The following is a 16,157-nucleotide window of genomic DNA, read 5'->3' as shown; positions in this document are numbered from 1 at the left end:
CTCTGAGTGCCCGGCACTCTATTATTTCCCCCCTGATCACTGCCTCCGTGCCTCCCAGAATGTGGAGGGTTACATACCTATTGGTGACTTTTGTCATTCTTTCACAGAAGATCTTCTCAGTGAGCAGGGCTGTGTCCGGCCTCCATGGAGTGGGCGCTAGGCTCAACCCGTCTCCAACCTCACATCCAAGTAGTATGGTGCGTGGTCCGAGATTATTATTGCGAATATTCCGCCCCTACTACTCCTGGAGAAATCAACTTTCTCACTACGAAGAAGTCTACAAGGGAGTAGGCTTTGTGGACATGGGAGAAATCTCCTCCCTTGGGTGGGTGGTTTATCTATTCTTCATGCCGTAGCCCTCCCTAAGCACAATAGAAACACAGTTGGAATTTAACCAACCCGCACACATACGAACACCTTTGCCCAGCATGAATCTAACTATAGGTTTTAACCTTCCTGGCACAGAAACATTAAACTAAACCCACTTAAAATTATACCTGATTTCTAATGTTTACCAATACAAATATAAACTCCTTAAATCTACTTCTGTTTTCCTAACAAAAACACTTACATACAAAATTCCTTTCCTGCTGTTTTAACTGGGACATTGACCTACTTGCAATAAGCAGCAACCGGGAATTTCCTACAAATGTGTGAAGCATTTGGCACACATTTGCACAGCATAATTTCAAGGTCCAGGTATCAGATTCCCAATGGGAGATCCTTAAATGTGTCACATAGGAGATAGAAAAAGTTGGCTGCAAAATAGATCAAAGACCAGCTAATTTACCTTCTACCACATGGCACGGTAGCATCATGGTGGGCAGCATGGTAGCACAGTGGTTAGCACAGTTGCTTCCCAACTCCAGGGTCCCAGGTTCGATTCCCGGCTTGGGTCACTGTCTGTGCGGAGTCTGCACGTTCTCCCCGTGTCTGCGTGGGTTTCCTCCGGGTGCTCCGGTTTCCTCCCACAGTCTAAAGATGTGCAGGTTAGGTGGATTGGCCATGCTAAATTGCCCCTTAGCATCCAAAAACATTAGGTGGGGTTACTGGATTATGGGGATAGGATGGAGGTAGGTTGCCTTTTCCAAGGATTGATGCAGACTCGATGGGCCGAATTGCCTCTTTCTGCACTGTAAATTCTGTGATTCTGTGATCATCCTGTTAGCTCCTTGATGGAACAAACATGGAGTTGTTGAGTAGTCACAGTGATCAATCTATCAAAGGGTGAGATCTTCTGGCTGATCACATTGGTGGGATCTTCCTATGCCGCTGACACGCCGGTGGCATGGGGTGAATTCAATGGGAAATTCCATTGATAGCAGCGGAACAGCGGTGCACATCCTAGCCCGAGAACCACATCGCGGGGAAGCCAGAGAATCCGGGCCAATGAGTCTACAACGGGCTCAGACAAGAGGTGAGGAAAATCCCTGTCAATGGAAAGATTTGGGAATCACAGGTCCAATATCACCTGTTCTTCCCACAGTACAGTTCATTCATGTGTCTAATTACTCACATCCTGTATTCCAAAATGTTCTATTCTGAAAGATCTTGCTCTAATTTGCATTTGAATTCATCGATACAAACTGTTACCACTGCGTTCCTAAAGAGAGCCTGCTCCACAGACTGATCACTCATTCACTGAAATATTGGAGCTGCCTCCATCATTTCGTCTACAGAGGAGCCAGACAAAATCTGCCTTTTTTCGCATTTTTCTGATCAGGCACTGATGTGACCATCAATTTACTTGAGACACGATAGGAAGTAAACTGTGGTTTTAATAGACTTACAACTGAGCCTGCCTGCGACCAGAAGATTGAGGGCAGACTCACAAGGCTGCAGCACTTTATACTTCCAGTAGTGGGAGGGGCCATGGGCGGAGCCATGGGCGGAGCCATGGGCGGAGCCGAGGGTGGAGCCCTGTATAAGCTCCTCATCTCCCCCTGCGGACAGAGCCGCGCAACGGCTCACAGACAGAGCCCACAAGGACACAATGCTATACAGTGTGAATTACATGATGTACATTCACCACAGGCACCTTGGCCAGGACTCTCCAAAAGCGCGGCTCAGTGTTGATGCCGGAGTAAACACTGGAGTGTTTCACGCCGGCATCAACGGGCCTCTTGGCCCAGCGATTCCATGGCCCACAGGGGGCCAGCTCCAGCTGCCGTACGCGGCCCTGTACTCCAGGCCACGGGTCCGCGTATGCGTGCGGCGGCCGCTTCCGCGCCGGCCCCGCGCAACATGGCAGGGCCACACAGCAGGCAGGCGCGGAAGAAAGTGCCCCCCCCCTCCCCAGATTGCACGCGCCCGCCAATCAGTGGCCCCCGATCGCAGGTCTGGCCATCGTGGAGCCCCCCCCTCCCCCCAGAGCCCCTCACCAGGACGACCACTGCAGCCGCTCAGAGAATCCCGGCCCGTGTCCTCAAGAGTAGGATTTCTTTCAGCGAAAATCTGCCGAGATCGGGCATGGAAAGCTGAAAACCAAGTGCCCTGGCGGGAGCTACCTTGTGTGCATCTGCCCCTTACATTGCCACCACCAGAAGTCCTTCCCCTTTCTAAACGTTATTACTGAAACCGCTTCCACCACCTTTTTAGGCAGCTTTAAACATTTTTCTTCACCTCGCTTGTGTTCCTTTTGCCGATTATTTTAGATGTGCGTTCTCTATTTAAACCTAAAAATATGGAAAATAGGAGCAGGAGTCGCCACTCAGCTCCTCGAGCCTGCTCCACCATTCAATATGATCATAGCTGATTCTCTGGGCTCCCAGCAGCGTGTTTCCCGGAGGCAGGAGGCCAGCCCACCCATTGGCTGCCAGCAGGAGCTTCTGATCCCAACATTGTAATGAGATTTCCCATTGGATCCACCCCAAGCTGCTGGGACACCCCGGGCAGAGGTGCAAAGTTGGCGGGACCGGGAGGTCTTGCTGGGGTGAATAGCTGGAAGATTGAGCTCTATATCCCAATCCCATACCGCTGCTCTCTCGCCATAACCCTTGACGTTTTAAATGTTTACTACTCAATCTCTTTAGGCTTGATTCCCGGCTTGGGTCACTGTCTGTGCGGAGTCTGCACGTTCTCCCTGTGTCTGCGTGGGTTTCCTCCGGTTTCCTCCCACAAATCCCAAAAGACGTGCTGTTAGGTGAATTGGACATTCTGAATTCTCCCTCTGTGTACCCGAACAGGCACCGGAGTGTGGCGACTAGGGGCTTTTCACAGTAACTTCATTGCAGTGTTAATGTAAATCTACTTGTGACAATAATAAAGATTATTATTATTTCCTTCTTAAATAGATTCAGTGATTTGGCCTCCACAGCCTCTGTGGTCGAGAAATCCACATCTTCACCACCCTCTGAGTGAAGAAATGTCTCCTCACCTTAGTCCTAAATGGCCACCCCATATCCTGAGACTGTGACCCCTTGTAATCGACCTTCCAGCCAGAGGTCATCACCCCTGCATCCAGTCTGTACAGCCCTGTCAGATTGTATATGTTTCAGTGAGATCCCCACTCATTCTTCTAAAACCCAGTGACTACAGGCCTGCCGATCCAATCTCTCCTCAAACAACAAGCCTGCCGTACCAGGAATCAGTCTGGTGAACCTCTGCTGCACTTGCTCTGTGGCAAGTATATATTTTCTTAGGTAAGGAGACCAAAATTGCAACACAATACTCCAGGTGTGGTCTCACCAAGGACTTGTACAGCTGCAGTGAGACATCCTTGTTCCTGTACTCAAATCCTCAATGAGGGCCAATGTACCATTTTACTAATCCATCTGCCACTGAAAATGGTTTCTCTTTATTTACTGCATCAAAACCTTTCATTATTTTGAACACCTCCCTCAATTGTCCCATGAGCTTCTCTTCTCTAAGGGGGACAAGCCTAGTTTGCTAGTGCTTCCAAGGTAACTGATTCTGTACTTTCTATACTCTGTTAACAGCTGAATTCCTCTTCCTATGCTGGGGCAGTTATCTCTGCTACGCTGTGCGAACAGTCCCATCAACGTACCATGAGCCACGCTTCATGGGTCTCGCCATCCACAATGAAATCCTCATGTCTGCTGCCTTCTATGGTGTCAGGTACAGTAAACAAAACTCTACAGCCACTCTTAATTGTATATTGTCTCCCATTCCATTACTGTCTGAAGTCAGCTGTGACCCAGCTTGTAGCGGTGAGTCAGAAGGGCTTACGTTCGAAGCCCAGCCCAGAATCATGAACTAACCACCTGTACTCATGTTTGTGTAGCTGCTTTGAAGGAGGGCTACACTGTTGGGTGTGAAGTCCTTTGGATCAGCTGTTAAACCATTGTCCTGTCTGCTCTCTTCAGGAGGACATCAAATATCCCACAGCACATAATCCCTGGTATAATTCTGGCAAATCTTTCTTCCTGGAGACTCCAGAGCAATGCTGGACGGTTTCAATACCGCATGTGGCTTCAAATAGGAATTGGATAAATACTTGAAAAGGAAAAATTATCAGGGGTACTGGGAGGGTGGAAATTAGTGGGCCTAAGGAGCCAGAATATGTGTGATGGACTGAATGAATGGCCTCTTTTGTGCTGTAGGATTCTATGATTCTAACCCTAACCCTTTAAACCGCTGAAACTTTAATCCGTGCCCTTGTCACTTCAAGGCTTGACTTACCGAGTGTCACCCTATATTCGTCCAAAATGGTGCAGCGCACTTCTTAACGAACCAGCCGTCTCCATCCTCTCCTAACTCCAATCCCTCACTAATTCCCAACCTTGTTTTCAAATCACACCATGACCTTGTCCTATCTCTTCTACCTTTTGCCCCCACACACTCCCTGTTCCTATCGGTAAAGGTATCATGCATGTGAGACAGCGGCTAATAAGCCAGAAGCCCAGGTTAATACTCGGGTGATATGGGTTCAAATCCCACCATGACTGTTGGTGAAATTTAAACTAAATGAATAAACCAGAAATATGAAGCTCGTCTCAGTAGTAGTGACCATGATAACCATCAGTGATTGTTGTGAAAACCTAACTGGTTCACAAATACACTTACCCGATCTGGACGACCTGTGACCCCAGACACACAGCAATGTGGCTGACTCTTCACTGCTCTCTGAATTGGCATAGTGAGACACTCAGTTCATGTAGAGTTGGCCATCAAATGCTGGCCTTGCCAGTGATGCCAATGTCCAAAGAAAAACAGATTCATTAAAAAAAAATAAACTTGACTTATTAAAATTCAAACTTAATTTGATGGTGTTCATTCTTCCTAATTATCAGAGTGTTTCTATCATTAAACTGCAATGATTTTAAGATAAGATTAATTTCTTCCCCTAGGTTCACCATGGCAATGACGCTTCACCCTGATTGGATGCTACTGCTCTTCTTTGCTCATTCCCACCTTACTGTCACGGTGACGCTAATTCTGCTCTTCATTCCCAAGGTATGGAAGAGATGACAGTTGGGATAAATTTCTGTTGTGGAACAGATTGCCCCCCTGATTTCAGTGGAATTAGGGTTGAGATAGGTCCTCAAACTAGAAGCTGATCCGCTTCATTGGATTTCTGTCCGAGCCCTGAGGATGAAAATGTATTTCAATTTCACACATTCCCGACTGAATTCCAATGAACTGCATCAAGATACAGGCAGGTCCCCAGTAAATGAGGTTGTTTTTATGGCAAAGGTTGTGGTTCTACTTCCCAATGTGTCAGCTGTGGTTCAATATGATAGCACACTGTCTTTACCCAGAGCAATGTGTGGCGCTAACAATTGCACACAAAAGACTCGATACTAGAGAGGCTTTATTACAGTGAGAAGCTATTCCTTTGGCTGCAGCTGTAGAATGGCTTCTCAGAGAAACTTATGAATATTTATACTGCTCCCTGTGGGCGGAGCTAGCCGGCAGGGGCTTACCGGAAAACCTGTAATACAGGTACTGTCATACATCCCCTAATGCAAGCACACACATATATACAGTGGTAGAGATCACCACACAATGTTGCTGCCAAACTATGGGTCTGCTCAACTATAGGTTAGCCTGAAGGTTCCTGAAAGGTACCACAAAGGCCTTGTTCTGGGATAAATAATGGGTGTGTGCAGCCATGCAAATCAAATCAAAGGGAAAAACTGATAGAAACCAACTAGGTGCAGCAGCAACTAAACTGGAAAAGTAATGACTTCCGGTAGCGTGGGCGAGCAGGGCAGCCGCAGTAAAAAGAGCTCCTGCCGGTGGCCACAATTTGCGGGGATTCTGGGAATTTCCCTGAGGCATCACTCACCCCCCCCCCCCCCCCCCACCCCCCCCCCCGGACTATCGTCGGGCTCTGGGGCCGTCACGAGCAGCTAGCGGGGCCGGTTCTAAAACCGGCGAAGAACCCCGCGTGGGTGTCGGGCGGCGGGGGCTAGAGCGCTGGGCCCAGCGCGGTGTGGAGGTCGGAGCAGCGGGGGGCTGAGGCGCTGGGCCCAGCGCGGTGTGGAGGTCGGAGCAGCGGGGGCTGGAGCGCTGGGCCCAGCACGGCGTGGAGGTCGGAGCAGCGGGGGCTAGAGCGCTGGGCCCAGCGCGGTGTGGAGGTCGGAGCAGCGGGGGCTGGAGCGCTGGGTCCAGCGCGGTGTGGAGGTCGGAGCAGCGGGGGCTGAGGCGGAGGGCCCAGCGCGGTGTGGGTGTCGGAGCAGCGGGGGCTGAGGCGGAGGGCCCAGCGCGGTGTGGGTGTCGGAGCAGCGGGGGCTGAGGCGGAGGGCCCAGCGCGGCCGGAGGTCGGAGCAGCGGGGGCTGGAGCGCTGGGCCCAGCGCGGTGTGGAGGTCGGAGCAGGCGGGGGCTGGAGCGCTGGGCCCAGCGCGGTGTGGAGGTCGGAGCAGGCGGGGGCTGGAGCGCTGGGCCCAGCGCGGTGTGGGTGTCGGAGCAGCGGGGGCTGAGGCGGAGGGCCCAGCGCGGTGTGGGTGTCGGAGCAGCGGGGGCTGAGGCGGAGGGCCCAGCGCGGTGTGGGTGTCGGAGCAGCGGGGGCTGAGGCGGAGGGCCCAGCGCGGTGTGGGTGTCGGAGCAGCGGGGGCTGAGGCGGAGGGCCCAGCGCGGTGTGGAGGTCAGAGCAGCGGGGGCTGGAGCGCTGGGCCCAGCGCGGAGGTCGGAGCAGCGGGGCCGAGGCGCTGGGCCCAGCGCGGTGTGGGTGTCGGAGCAGCGGGGGCTGGAGCGCTGGGCCCAGCGCGGTGTGGAGGTCGGAGCAGCGGGGGCTGGAGCGCTGGGCCCAGCGCGGAGGTCGGAGCAGCGGGGCCGAGGCGCTGGGCCCAGCGCGGTGTGGGTGTCGGAGCAGCGGGGGCTGAGGCGGAGGGCCCAGCGCGGAGGTCGGAGTAGCGGGGCCGAGGCGCTGGGCCCAGCGCGGTGTGGGTGTCGGAGCAGCGGGGGCTGAGGCACTGGGCCCAGCGCGGTGTGGAGGTCGGAGCAGCGGGGGCTGGAGCGCTGGGCCCAGCGCGGTGTGGAGGTCAGAGCAGCGGGGGCTGGAGCGCTGGGCCCAGCGCGGTGTGGAGGTCGGAGCAGGCGGGGGCTGGAGCGCTGGGCCCAGCGCGGTGTGGAGGTCGGAGCAGCGGGGCCGAGGCGCTGGGCCCAGCGCGGTGTGGAGGTCGGAGCAGCGGGGGCTGGAGCGCTGGGCCCAGCGCGGTGTGGAGGTCGGAGCAGCGGGGGCTGGAGCGCTGGGCCCAGCGCGGTGTGGAGGTCGGAGCAGGCGGGGGCTGGAGCGCTGGGCCCAGCGCGGTGTGGGTGTCGGAGCAGCGGGAGCTGAGGCGGAGGGCCCAGCGCGGTGCGGAGGTCAGAGCAGCGGGGGCTGGAGCGCTGGGTCCAGCGCGGTGTGGAGGTCGGAGCAGCGGGGGCTGAGGCGGAGGGCCCAGCGCGGTGCGGAGGTCAGAGCAGCGGGGGCTGGAGCGCTGGGTCCAGCGCGGTGTGGAGGTCGGAGCAGCGGGGGCTGAGGCGGAGGGCCCAGCGCGGTGCGGAGGTCAGAGCAGCGGGGGCTGAGGCGGAGGGCCCAGCGCGGTGTGGAGGTCAGAGCAGCGGGGGCTGGAGCGCTGGGTCCAGCGCGGTGTGGAGGTCGGAGCAGCGGGGGCTGAGGCGCTGGGCCCAGCGCGGCGTGGAGGTCGGAGCAGCAGGGGCTGGAGCACGGGGCCCAGCGCGGTGTGGAGGTCAGAGCAGCGGGGGCTGGAGCGCTGGGTCCAGCGCGGTGTGGAGGTCGGAGCAGCGGGGGCTGAGGCGGAGGGCCCAGCGCGGTGTGGAGGTCAGAGCAGCGGGGGCTGGAGCGCTGGGTCCAGCGCGGTGTGGAGGTCGGAGCAGCGGGGGCTGAGGCGCTGGGCCCAGCGCGGAGGTCGGAGCAGCGGGGGCCGAGGCGGAGGGCCCAGCGCGGTGTGGAGGTCAGAGCAGCGGGGGCTGGAGCACGGGGCCCAGCGCGGTGTGGAGGTCGGAGCAGCGGGGGCTGAGGCGGAGGGCCCAGCGCGGTGTGGAGGTCAGAGCAGCGGGGGCTGGAGCGCTGGGTCCAGCGCGGTGTGGAGGTCGGAGCAGCGGGAGCTGGAGTGCTGGGCCCAGCGCGGAGGTCGGAGCAGCGGGGGCTGAGGCGCTGGGCCCAGCGCGACGTGGAGGTCGGAGCAGCGGGGGCTGGGGGGGCTGTAGCACTGGGCCCAGCGCGGTGTGGGTGTCGGAGCAGCGAGGGCTGAGGCGCTGGGCCCAGCGCGGCGTGGAGGTCGGAGCAGCAGGGGCTGAGGCGCTGGGCCCAGCGCGGAGGTCGGAGCAGCGGGGGCTGGAGCACGGGGCCCAGCGCGGCGCGGAGGTCGGAGCAGCGGGGGCTGAGACGCTGGGTCCAGCGCTGTTTGGTTGTCGGAGCAGCGGGGGCCGAGGCACGAGGCCCAGCGCGGCAGGGAGGTCGGAGCAGCGGGGGCCGAGTCACGAGGCCCAGCGTGGAGTTCGGAGCAGCGGGGGCTGGAGCGCTGGGCCCAGCGTGGAGGTCGGAGCAGCGGGGGCTGAGGCGGAGGGCCCAGCGCGGTGTGGAGGTCAGAGCAGCGGGGGCTGGAGCACTGGGCCCGGCGTGGAGGTCGGAGCAGCGGGGGCTGGAGCGCTGGGCCCAGCGCGGTGTGGGTGTCGGAGCAGCGGGGGCTGGAGCGCTGGGCCCAGCGCGGTGTGGGTGTCGGAGCAGCGGGGGCTGAGGCGGAGGGCCCAGCGCGGTGTGGGTGTCGGAGCAGCGGGGGCTGAGGCGCTGGGCCCAGCGCGGTGTGGAGGTCGGAGCAGCGGGGGCTGAGGCGCTGGGCCCAGCGCGGTGTGGGTGTCGGAGCAGCGGGGGCTGGAGCGCTGGGCCCAGCGCGGTGTGGAGGTCGGAGCAGCGGGAGCTGGAGCGCTGGGCCCAGCGCGGTGTGGAGGTCGGAGCAGCGGGGCCGAGGCGGAGGGCCCAGCACGGTGTGGAGGTCGGAGCAGCGGGAGCTGGAGCGCTGGGCCCAGCGCGGTGTGGAGGTCGGAGCAGCGGGGCTGGAGCGCTGGACCCAGCGCGGTGTGGAGGTCGGAGCAGCGGGGGCTGGAGCGCTGGGCCCAGCCCAGCGTGGAGGTCGGAGCAGCGGGGGCTGGATCGCTAGGCCCAGCGCGGTGTGGGTGTCGGAGCAGCGGGGGCTGAGGCACTGGGCCCAGCGCGGTGTGGAGGTCGGAGCAGCGGGGGGCTGAGGCACTGGGCCCAGCGCGGCAGGGAGGTCGGAGCAGCGGGGGCTGGAGCGCTGGGCCCAGCCCAGCGTGGAGGTCGGAGCAGCGGGGGCTGGATCGCTAGGCCCAGCGCGGTGTGGGTGTCGGAGCAGCGGGGGCTGAGGCGCTGGGCCCAGCGCGGTGTGGAGGTCGGAGCAGCGGGGGCTGAGGCGCTGGGCCCAGCGCGGTGTGGAGGTCGGAGCAGCGGGGGCTGGAGCGCTGGGCCCAGCCCAGCGTGGAGGTCGGAGCAGCGGGGGCTGGATCGCTAGGCCCAGCGCGGTGTGGGTGTCGGAGCAGCGGGGGCTGAGGCGCTGGGCCCAGCGCGGTGTGGAGGTCGGAGCAGCGGGGGCTGAGGCGCTGGGCCCAGCGCGGTGTGGGTGTCGGAGCAGCGGGGCTGGAGCGCTGGGCCCAGCACGGTGTGGAGGTCGGAGCAGCGGGGGCTGAGGCGGAGGGCCCAGCGCGGTGTGGGTGTCGGAGCAGCGGGGGCTGAGGCACTGGGCTCAGCGCGGTGTGGAGGTCGGAGCAGCGGGGGCTGAGGCGGAGGGCCCAGCGCGGTGTGGGTGTCGGAGCAGCGGGGGCTGAGGCGGAGGGCCCAGCGCGGTGTGGGTGTCGGAGCAGCGGGGGCTGGAGCGCTGGGCCCAGCGCGGTGTGGAGGTCAGAGCAGCGGGGGCTGAGGCACGGGGCCCAGCGCGGTGTGGAGGTCGGAGCAGGCGGGGGCTGGAGCGCTGGGCCCAGCGCGGTGTGGAGGTCAGAGCAGCGGGGGCTGAGGCACTGGGCCCAGCGCGGAGGTCGGAGCAGCGGGGGCTGAGGCGATGGGCCCAGCGCGGCCGGAGGTCGGAGCAGCGGGGGCTGGAGCGCTGGGCCCAGCGCGGTGTGGAGGTCGGAGCAGGCGGGGGCTGGAGCGCTGGGCCCAGCGCGGTGTGGAGGTCGGAGCAGCGGGGGCTGAGGCGGAGGGCCCAGCGCGGTGCGGAGGTCAGAGCAGCGGGGGCTGAGGCGGAGGGCCCAGCGCGGTGTGGAGGTCGGAGCAGCGGGGGCTGAGGCGCTGGGCCCAGCGCGGCGCGGAGGTCGGAGCAGCGGGGGCTGAGGCGCTGGGCCCAGCGCGACGTGGAGGTCGGAGCAGCGGGGGCTGGGGGGGCTGTAGCACTGGGCCCAGCGCGGAGGTCGGAGCAGCGGGGGCTGAGACGCTGGGTCCAGCGCTGTTTGGTTGTCGGAGCAGCGGGGGCCGAGGCACGAGGCCCAGCGCGGCAGGGAGGTCGGAGCAGCGGGGGCTGGAGCGCTGGGCCCAGCGCTGTTTGGTTGTCGGAGCAGCGGGGGCCGAGGCACGAGGCCCAGCGCGGCAGGGAGGTCGGAGCAGCGGGGGCTGAGACGCTGGGTCCAGCGCTGTTTGGTTGTCGGAGCAGCGGGGGCCGAGGCACGAGGCCCAGCGCGGCAGGGAGGTCGGAGCAGCGGGGGCCGAGTCACGAGGCCCAGCGTGGAGTTCGGAGCAGCGGGGGCTGGAGCGCTGGGCCCAGCGTGGAGGTCGGAGCAGCGGGGGCTGAGGCGGAGGGCCCAGCGCGGTGTGGAGGTCAGAGCAGCGGGGGCTGGAGCACTGGGCCCGGCGTGGAGGTCGGAGCAGCGGGGGCTGAGGCGGAGGGCCCAGCGCGGTGTGGAGGTCGGAGCAGCGGGGGCTGGAGCGCTGGGCCCAGCGCGGTGTGGGTGTCGGAGCAGCGGGGGCTGGAGCGCTGGGCCCAGCGCGGTGTGGAGGTCGGAGCAGCGGGGGCTGGAGCGCTGAGCCCAGCACGGTGTGGAGGTCGGAGCAGCGGGGGCTGGAGCGCTGGGCCCAGCACGGTGTGGAGGTCGGAGCAGCGGGAGCTGGAGCGCTGGGCCCAGCGCGGTGTGGAGGTCGGAGCAGCGGGGCCGAGGCGGAGGGCCCAGCGCGGTGTGGAGGTCGGAGCAGCGGGGCCGAGGCGGAGGGCCCAGCGCGGTGTGGAGGTCGGAGCAGCGGGGCCGAGGCGGAGGGCCCAGCACGGTGTGGAGGTCGGAGCAGCGGGAGCTGGAGCGCTGGGCCCAGCGCGGTGTGGGAGGTCGGAGCAGCGGGGGCTGGAGCGCTGGGCCCAGCGCGGTGTGGGTGTCGGAGCAGCGGGGGCTGGAGCGCTGGGCCCAGCGCGGTGTGGAGGTCGGAGCAGCGGGGGCTGGAGCGCTGGGCCCAGCGCGGTGTGGGTGTCGGAGCAGCGGGGGCTGGAGCGCTGGGCCCAGCGCGGTGTGGGTGTCGGAGCAGCGGGGGCTGGAGCGCTGGGCCCAGCGCGGTGTGGAGGTCGGAGCAGCGGGGGCTGGAGCGCTGAGCCCAGCGCGGTGTGGGTGTCGGAGCAGCGGGGGCTGGAGCGCTGGGCCCAGCGCGGTGTGGGTGTCGGAGCAGCGGGGGCTGAGGCGGAGGGCCCAGCGCGGTGTGGAGGTCGGAGCAGCGGGGGCTGGAGCGCTGGGCCCAGCACGGTGTGGAGGTCGGAGCAGCGGGGGCTGGAGCGCTGGGCCCAGCGCGGTGTGGAGGTCGGAGCAGCGGGGCCGAGGCGGAGGGCCCAGCGCGGTGTGGAGGTCGGAGCAGCGGGGCCGAGGCGGAGGGCCCAGCACGGTGTGGAGGTCGGAGCAGCGGGGGCTGGAGCGCTGGGCCCAGCGCGGTGTGGAGGTCGGAGCAGCGGGGCTGGAGCGCTGGACCCAGCGCGGTGTGGAGGTCGGAGCAGCGGGGGCTGGAGCGCTGGGCCCAGCGCGGTGTGGGTGTCGGAGCAGCGGGGGCTGGAGCGCTGGGCCCAGCGCGGTGTGGGTGTCGGAGCAGCGGGGGCTGAGGCGGAGGGCCCAGCGCGGTGTGGAGGTCAGAGCAGCGGGGGCTGGAGCGCTGGGCCCAGCGCGGTGTGGAGGTCGGAGCAGCGGGGGCTGGATCGCTAGGCCCAGCGCGGTGTGGAGGTCGGAGCAGGCGGGGGCTGGAGCGCTGGGCCCAGCGCGGTGTGGAGGTCGGAGCAGCGGGGGCTGAGGCGGAGGGCCCAGCGCGGTGCGGAGGTCAGAGCAGCGGGGGCTGGAGCGCTGGGCCCAGCGCGGTGTGGAGGTCGGAGCAGCGGGGGCTGGAGCACGGGGCCCAGCGCGACGTGGAGGTCGGAGCAGCGGGGGCTGGGGGGGCTGTAGCACTGGGCCCAGCGCGGAGGTCGGAGCAGCGGGGGCTGAGGCGCTGGGCCCAGCGCGGCGCGGAGGTCGGAGCAGCGGGGGGCTGGAGCACGGGGCCCAGCGCGACGTGGAGGTCGGAGCAGCGGGGGCTGGGGGGGCTGTAGCACTGGGCCCAGCGCGGTGTGGGTGTCGGAGCAGCGGGGGCTGGGGGGGCTGAGGCGCTGGGCCCAGCGCGGCGTGGAGGTCGGAGCAGCGGGGGCTGAGGCGCTGGGCCCAGCGCGGAGGTCGGAGCAGCGGGGGCTGAGGCGCTGGGCCCAGCGCGGAGGTCGGAGCAGCGGGGGCTGGAGCACGGGGCCCAGCGCGGCGCGGAGGTCGGAGCAGCGGGGGCTGAGACGCTGGGCCCAGCGCGGTGTGGGTGTCGGAGCAGCGGGGGCCGAGGCACGAGGCCCAGCGTGGAGGTCGGAGCAGCGGGGGCTGGAGCGCTGGGCCCAGCGCGGTGTGGGTGTCGGAGCAGCGGGGGCTGGAGCGCTGGGCCCAGCGCGGCGCGGAGGTCGGAGCAGCGGGGGCTGAGGCGGAGGGCCCAGCGCGGTGTGGAGGTCAGAGCAGCGGGGGCTGGAGCGCTGGGCCCAGCGCGGAGGTCGGAGCAGCGGGGGCTGAGGCGGAGGGCCCAGCGCGGCGTGGAGGTCGGAGCAGCGGGACCGAGGCGCTGGGTCCAGCGCGGTGTGGAGGTCGGAGCAGCGGGGGCTGGAGCGCTGGGCTCAGCGCGGAGGTCGGAGCAGCGGGGGCTGAGGCGCTGGGCTCAGCGCGGAGGTCGGAGCAGCGGGGGCTGGGGGGGCTGTAGCACTGGGCCCAGCGCGGTGTGGGTGTCGGAGCAGCGGGGGCTGAGGCGCTGGGCTCAGCGCGGAGGTCGGAGCAGCAGGGGCTGAGGCGCTGGGCTCAGCGCGGAGGTCGGAGCAGCGGGGGCTGTAGCACTGGGCCCAGCGCGGTGTGGAGGTCGGAGCAGCGGGGGCTGAGGCGCTGGGCCCAGCGCGGCGTGGAGGTCGGAGCAGCGGGGGCTGGAGCGCTGGGCCCAGCGCGGTGTGGAGGTCGGAGCAGCGGGGGCTGGAGCGCTGGGCCCAGCGTGGTGTGGGTGTCGGAGCAGCGGGGGCCGAGGCACGAGGCCCAGCGCGGCAGGGAGGTCGGAGCAGCGGGGGCCGAGTCACGAGGCCCAGCGTGGAGGTCGGAGCAGCGGGGGCTGAGGCACTGGGCCCAGCATTGAGGTCGGAGCAGCGGGGGCTGGAGCGCTTGGCCCAGTGCGGCGGGGAGGTCGGAGCAGCGGGGGCTGAGGCGCTGGGCCCAGCGCGGTGTGGAGGTCGGAGCAGCGGGGCTGAGGCGCTGGGCCCAGTGCGGCGGGGAGGTCGGAGCAGCGGGGGCTGAGGCGCTGGGCCCAGCGCGGTGTGGAGGTCGGAGCAGCGGGGCTGAGGCACTGGGCCCAGCATTGAGGTCGGAGCAGCGGGGGCTGGAGCGCTTGGCCCAGTGCGGCGGGGAGGTCGGAGCGGCGGGGGCGGTGCTACAAGGAGGCTGAGGCGGCAGGCCCGAGGCCAGTGCAAGATGTAGGTAGGGTGTCCCGCATCGGATGGCTCCCACTAGGATGAAGAAAGAAGGCGGAGGTCCGGTCCCAGGGGAGCTCTGGGGAAATGGAGAGGAGAAAGAAGGTTTAAAGAAGTTGGGTGAAAGTTTTTTTTTCTCCCCTTTTTTAAAAAAAAAGAATAATTCAGATTGATGAAGGGCAGGAGGGGGAAAGGGGAGAGAAGAGAAAAGAAAGAAAATACAATAAACCGCTAAAAGATGCAAAGAGCAGCGTCGAGGAAAGGAGGAAATGCGGGTTTGCCGCTGAATGAGAGGACGAGCAAAAGTGCTGACAGGATGGCGGATGCCGAACTGCAAGGCGGGGCCGCACTGCTTACAGTGGAGAAGATGACCAAGGTGATGGCGGTGGAGCTGGAAAAACAGTTTGCGAGGCACTTGGAGGCTTTGAGGAAGGAGATGGCCGTCACATTGAAGTCATTGGTGCAGGAGGCAATCGCCCCGGTGAGAGTTGCTGTGGCAAAGTCATCGGCCGGGGTGAGTGAGCTGGGCGAGAAGATGAAGGAAGTGGAGGAGGCCACGTCGCAGCACAGAGACCAGCTCACCGCGATGGGGGACGAGTTTCGGAGGGTGGTGGAGGTCAACAGAGGACTCCGAGCAAAGCTGGAAGACTTGGAGAACCGCTCGAGACGGCACAATCTGAGAATTGTGGGCTTGCCCGAAGGGACAGAGGGCCCAAGGCCAACACAATACATCACTAAGAAGTTGGCGGAGCTGATGGGGGAGGGTGAGAACCCCTCCCGGTACGAACTAGACCGAGCTCATCGGTCATTAAGGCTGAAGTCCAAAGTGAATGAGCCGCCAAGAGCAGTAATTATCTGCTTCCATAAGTACTGCATGAAGGAGAAGGTATTAAGCTGGGCGAAGCAGAAGCGGGAGGTGCTGTGGGATGGTGCTGGAGTTTGGATCTACCAGGACTTGACGGTGGAGTTGGCAAAAAGACGAGTGGTGTTCGGGCGAGTGAAGGTGGCACTGTACAAGAAGGGGGTGCGATTTGGTATGGTGTACCCAGCGAAGTTGAGGGTGACGTATAACGCCAAAGACTTTTATTTTGAGACAGCGGAGGCGGCTGAGGCATTTGTGAGGGCAGAAGGCTTGGGACAGACGTGAGGAGCGGAACTGGAAGAGAGACTATGGACTGTGTTTGAACAGCTGGAAGATGTATAAATGCTACAACTTTCTTTTTACTGATGTGTATTGTAATTTACTTCTTTTTGCATTGTTAGAGTTCAAGTTAATGGTGGGTTGATTGGCGTTCTGTGTTGCGACGGTTAAATGTTATGTTCGTGAATTGTAGGGGTTGGATTGTTGGGTTTGTTTTGTTGTTTCTTTCTCTGGGACTGGGTGGAAGGGGACGATATATCTTGGCGGGGGAGCCACCCACGCTAGCTAACTAAAGTCAGCTAGTGAACGGAGGTGAGAGGAGAGGAGGACTGTGGACGTTGGAGCCTGGATAGCAGGCGTCAATGGGCCTACAAGGCGAGCAAGGGGGGGAAGGGTTGGATGCTGGGGGATGTTGTTTCACGGGGGAAATGTAGGGGGGGGGTTCTTGGGAGGGGGGAAGGGGTTCAATGTTAACAATGGACAGGGATGGGTCAGGCTTATGGGGCAGGACCCGGTGTTATGATGATGGTGGATAGGAAAGGTGGGGGGGGGGGGGGGGTGAGAGACCCCCAGTAAGGATAGTCACGTGGAACGTGAGAGGGCTAGGAGGTCCGGTCAAGAGGTCAAGGGT

The 16,157-nt window shown here is 63.3% G+C and overlaps 1 protein-coding gene across 1 annotated transcript in view; it reads left to right on the top strand.

Annotated features, from left to right (window-relative positions):
* Window positions 1-16,157, top strand: part of si:ch211-156l18.8 (probable G-protein coupled receptor 158) — a 110,565-nt gene that overhangs the window by 81,085 nt on the left and 13,323 nt on the right. The window contains exons 8-9 of the mRNA XM_038779428.1: window positions 3,939-4,077; window positions 5,310-5,415. Of these exons, the coding sequence (XP_038635356.1) occupies window positions 3,939-4,077; window positions 5,310-5,415 (245 nt within the window). The remainder of the gene's footprint in view (window positions 1-3,938; window positions 4,078-5,309; window positions 5,416-16,157) is intronic.

Source organism: Scyliorhinus canicula, chromosome 19 (assembly GCF_902713615.1).
Source record: "Scyliorhinus canicula chromosome 19, sScyCan1.1, whole genome shotgun sequence".
In the NCBI taxonomy this organism is placed as follows: domain Eukaryota; kingdom Metazoa; phylum Chordata; class Chondrichthyes; order Carcharhiniformes; family Scyliorhinidae; genus Scyliorhinus; species Scyliorhinus canicula.
The sequence above is the reverse complement of the archived record's forward strand: the minus strand, read 5'-3'. Positions and strand labels throughout refer to the sequence as shown.